This window comes from Rhagoletis pomonella, unplaced genomic scaffold (assembly GCF_013731165.1).
Source record: "Rhagoletis pomonella isolate Grant_MI unplaced genomic scaffold, Rhpom_1.0 Rhpom_scaffold_12695, whole genome shotgun sequence".
NCBI classification, from domain to species: Eukaryota; Metazoa; Arthropoda; class Insecta; order Diptera; family Tephritidae; genus Rhagoletis; species Rhagoletis pomonella.
The window spans coordinates 1-4,561 of NW_023471225.1; the positions used below are offsets into that span (position 1 = coordinate 1).

General features: G+C 48.4%; 1 protein-coding gene across 1 annotated transcript; it reads right to left on the reverse strand.

The window, feature by feature from the left end:
* Window positions 1-141: 141 nt before the first annotated feature.
* LOC118756881 lies at window positions 142-2,883 on the reverse strand (the record flags this gene model as incomplete). The annotated part of the gene is made up of 1 exon (XM_036491616.1): window positions 142-2,883. A coding segment is annotated over exon 1 (2,742 nt), but the record flags the coding sequence as incomplete, so codon positions are not given.
* Window positions 2,884-4,561: the final 1,678 nt, after the last annotated feature.

Here is a 4,561-nt window from a genome sequence, read left to right on the forward strand (position 1 = left end):
AAAAAGATCGCGGCAAGGGCCTCGCCGGCTGACGAATCTCGTAAATGAATCCAGGAAAGCTTGCGAAGAGAGGTCATCGACAACCTCAATATGCACCGCCTTGGTTGCCATGTAAACAAAAATGGCTAAATATGTCTTTACCTTGGTGCGTGACCGTTTGGCGCCAACGCGCACCGTAAACGGACCGCAATAGTCGACCCCTGAAGACACAAACGCCCGTGAAGTACTGATACGTTGTCTTGGTAATGATGCCATTTGCTGCGAAAGAGTCACGCCACGGTGTCGGCGGCAGATAACACACTTCTGTCCGTAACTTCGAACGGCTTGTCTACCATTCAATATCCAATAACGCGAGCGTAGAGTTTGGAGTACCAGTTGCGGTCCACCATGAAGCGTTGTTTCATGTGCATGTCTGATTATCAGCTCGACTAGTCTACCGTGTTTAGGTAAGATTATGGGGAACCGCCTATCTTCTGGCAGATCAGCCTTACTGATGCGGCCTCCGACGCGCAGAACGCCTGTGTCATCCATGTATGGATTCAATGACTTTAGCTTGCTGGAACTAGATACGCCAGTTCCTTTTCGGATTTGGGCCAAATCAACTGCAAAGTTCTCGTGTTGCTCATTTCGAATCAGTATATTAAGAGCGTTGTCGATTTCTGTTGGGCTGACTACCAATGTACGCAAATGCCGCCGTGTTGGAAGCCAACGTAGAAGAAGTGCTGCCGTACGCACGAGTGGCAGAAGTGAACTGAAGCGCTCACTCAACGGAATCATCTGGCCATCACGTCGACGAGTAGTGAGAGCTGGCTGATGGGTTGTTGTCGCTACGAAGGAGGAAACTCTTTGTTCGCTTTGCAGAATATTGTGCTCCTCGTCGTTTAATTCAATCACAGAGAAGTTGGGTGTATGCTTATCCATAATCCATCCTGGGCCCTGCCACCACAGTGGATGATCCAGCAGCTGCGATGCCCGAATACCTCTACTGGCGCAATCTGCCGGATTCTGAGCTGATCTTACATAATGCCAACAGTTTGGTGAGGTTAACTCATGTATTTGATGCACCCGGTTCGACACAAACGGCTTTAGAGTAGTGGGCGGCTTGCGTAGCCAACACAACACAATCCGAGAATCAGACCAGAGGTAATAAGGAGTATCTGTTAATCTCAAGGAAATACGTACGTTTTCGAGGGTAACAGCGAGCAAATGTGCGGCACAAAGCTCCAGACGCGGGATCGTTGCTCCTTTAAGGGGCGCCACCTTGGTACGAGCCGTAAGCAGTGATACAGCTGAATGACCTTCCGCATCTGTGACTCTAATATATATTACAGCTGCATACGCGAGCGTACTGGCATCGCAAAATCCTAGCAGGGTAGTAGCTCTTCCTTCAGCCATACCTAGCCATCGCGGAATCCGGATTTTGTTTATTACGTCGAGTTCGCTGTAAAAGGCTACCCAGGTGGTTTGAAGTTCATCTGGCAGTGGTTCGTCCCATGACAAGCCAGCCGCCCACAACCTTTGTATGAATATTTTTCCAGTAATAACAACTGGTGCCAGTATGCCGGTAGGGTCGAATAATTTTGCGACGGCACTTAGTACCCGTCGCTTCGTTAGGAAGCCTAAGCTCTCTTTCAGATCTACCTTGAAAAATAGCTCATCTGCTGCTGCATCCCATCGAAGCCCAAGTACAGTTGCTGTTGGTGATTCGATGGTCATCTCTACGTTAGGAGAACGGTTGCCAATCAAGCGTGCTAATACTTCACCACTATTGGAATTCCATTTACGTAAATGGAAGTGGCCTTCAGACAATATGGAAGTCACGTTGAATGCAAGTTCAGTTGCATTTTCTTCAGTGTCACAGCTGGTAAGAAAATCGTCGACATAAAAAGACGACAAGATCGCATCGCGTGCCGCTATCGATTGTTGACTATCAGCGACCACTTTGTAGTTGTCGTATGCGCATTGGTTGAGTGCGCGGACCGCGTTGTAGGGACTGCTAGCCATACCATAAGTCACCGTTGTAAGGCGGTATATAGTGATGTCATCGGTTGGGGACTCTCTCCAAATAATGCGCTGAAAATCTCTATGCTCGGGTTTAACAAGTACCTGTCGAAACATCTTCTCAACATCGGCAGACAATGCGATGCGAAAGCGGCGAAAGCGAAATATTATGTTAAGTAGCGGATCTTGTATTGTCGTTCCTACCAGCTGAACTTCGTTCAGGGAGACGCCGGTTGTAGTTCTCGCCGAGGCATTGAACACAACGCGAAACTTCCCCAAAACTGCATGATGCGGGATATAAAAGCCCGTTTCATTATCGTTCAATGAGTATGCGCGCTCCATATGGCCTAGGTCTGCATATTCGCGCATAAAAGCAATGTATTTCTCCCGGAGTTCACTATTTGCTGCCAGTCGCCTCTCAAGAAGGTAAAACTGTCGTAATGCATGAGTATAAGAATCTCCCAAAGCCGGCGCATCAGGACGAAATGGTATGCATACAACGTAGCGTCCGTCAGGTGTGCGAGAGTGGGTGTTACAAAAAATTCGTTCGCATTCGGCATCTCCATCATATTCTAGGGAGGGCACTTCCTCTAACTTCCAAAAACTTCGGAGCAGTTCCTCCAAGTGTATGTCCTCGTCGCATAGCTGCGTACTTAATGCGAGAGTTGGCAACGTTGAAGGTTGTGCTGCAGAAACTGGGCCAAATATGACCCACCCGAAAGCAGTGCGTTGAGCGTGCGGCTCACAAGGACCGCCAAATTTGAAGTCAGTTTCGACAACTTGACCCCATACGTCAGCACCAATTAGCACGTCGATATTACCGGGAACGCCGAATTGTGCATCCGCTAATTGTATGCTGGACAAGTGCTTCCACTGTGTCATGTCAATATACGTTGCGGGGATGACCGTAGTAATTGACGGAATGACAAGCGCAGTTATCTTCAGCGTAAAACTAGTATGGGCAGATTCTAATGTGAGCGAGACGCTACCACGAGCGCGAGCGGAAGAATGGGCACAAATTCCTTGGACAGGGATATCACATTTACGTCTACGAAGAGATAAAGAATTAGCTAACTTATCTGTAACAAAACTGACCTGCGATCCCGGGTCACAGAGCACGCGCGCCATGCGTCGAGTCGTTGGGTCACCGTATGCATGAACGCGTGCTGTCGCTAATAAAACTGTGTGATGCGCATTGGTATGGCAGGTGACCGCCGAAGCTTCTAGTCAGATGGACTGATCCTTGTTCATGGGAACCGGTTGAGTGGTTGTCGCGGTCAGCCCTCCTGCGTTCGTAGATAAAGTTTCCCGACAAAGCAATGAGTTGTGCTTCCGATTGCAATGTCGGCAAAGACCCGAAGGGCACTGCTTAGCTGAATGTCCCAATTTTAGGCAATTGAAACAAAGCCTAGCGGCTTTAAGGGCATTTACACGTTCTTCGTGGTTCATTGCAAGAAAACGGGTGCACTTTGTAGTGCGATGCGGTCCTTGACAGTATGCGCATTTTCCTTCTTCTGCAGCTGCGACGTGGGATTTTACAGTACGTTGTGAACTAGTGCGCTGTTGCCCTCGAGATGTAGCGTCGGTCCTGCTGGACCACGTGACAATGGCTGTGGAGAGGCTGTGGGCGCGTTGGCGCAAAAATGACAGTAGCTCATCTAACTTCGGAATTTCGGTAGGCGAACAACTCATGTTCCATTCACGCTGAGTGACAGTTGGAAGCTTAGAAACTATTATGGGAACAAGCATAGCATCCCACTCTACGACTGGCAGCCCCATCACCCGTAACGAACGCAGTGACTCCTGCACTGTATCGACGATGGCCAATAATGATTCTGATGAGTCCTCTGACGATGGCTTAATGTTAAGAAGACGGGACACATGTGTTTCGGCTAACTGCTTCTTATTGTCAAAGCGCTCCTTCAGAGCACTCCATAATTCGCCATAGCCGCCCGAGTATACACTTCCCACGAGTGGCACTGCATGTGAGCTAACTGCCTGTCGCAACTTCCCCAATTTGTAGGCCTCAGGATACTCGGTGTTGTGCACGAGTAATTCAAATGCGTCCTTAAATGCTAACCAGGTTTGCATCGTACCGTCGAACGTTGGAATGGCGAGTGGCTCCAACCTAAACTCACATTCATGCGTATGCTGCCTTCCGGCTTGTACGTTTGGCTTCGCACCTGTAATCGCGCGGTTGAGAATGCAACAAGTGTCGTTGTATATATCTTCCACTTCTTCCCAGAGCGTTTCATGAGCCTCAACCTCGCCCTTTTCCGCACTGGCCACCAATAGCTCATGGTTAGCCACAAATCGCGCAAAGTGGCTTGAAACCGATTTCAATTCTTGCTCTAATTGGAATTCGTCATAGGAGCCAAGTTTACTCGCTTGCACTCGTTCATATATGCGTTTAATTGCTTTTATAGCCGACGCACGCAACCTTAATTCCGCCATTACCGAAAACTTAATAACTTTAAATTTAATGCAATTTGACCTCACAGGAGGCACCAAAATGTTCTGTACAAAGCTTAATAAAACACGTTATTTCTCAACACGATTA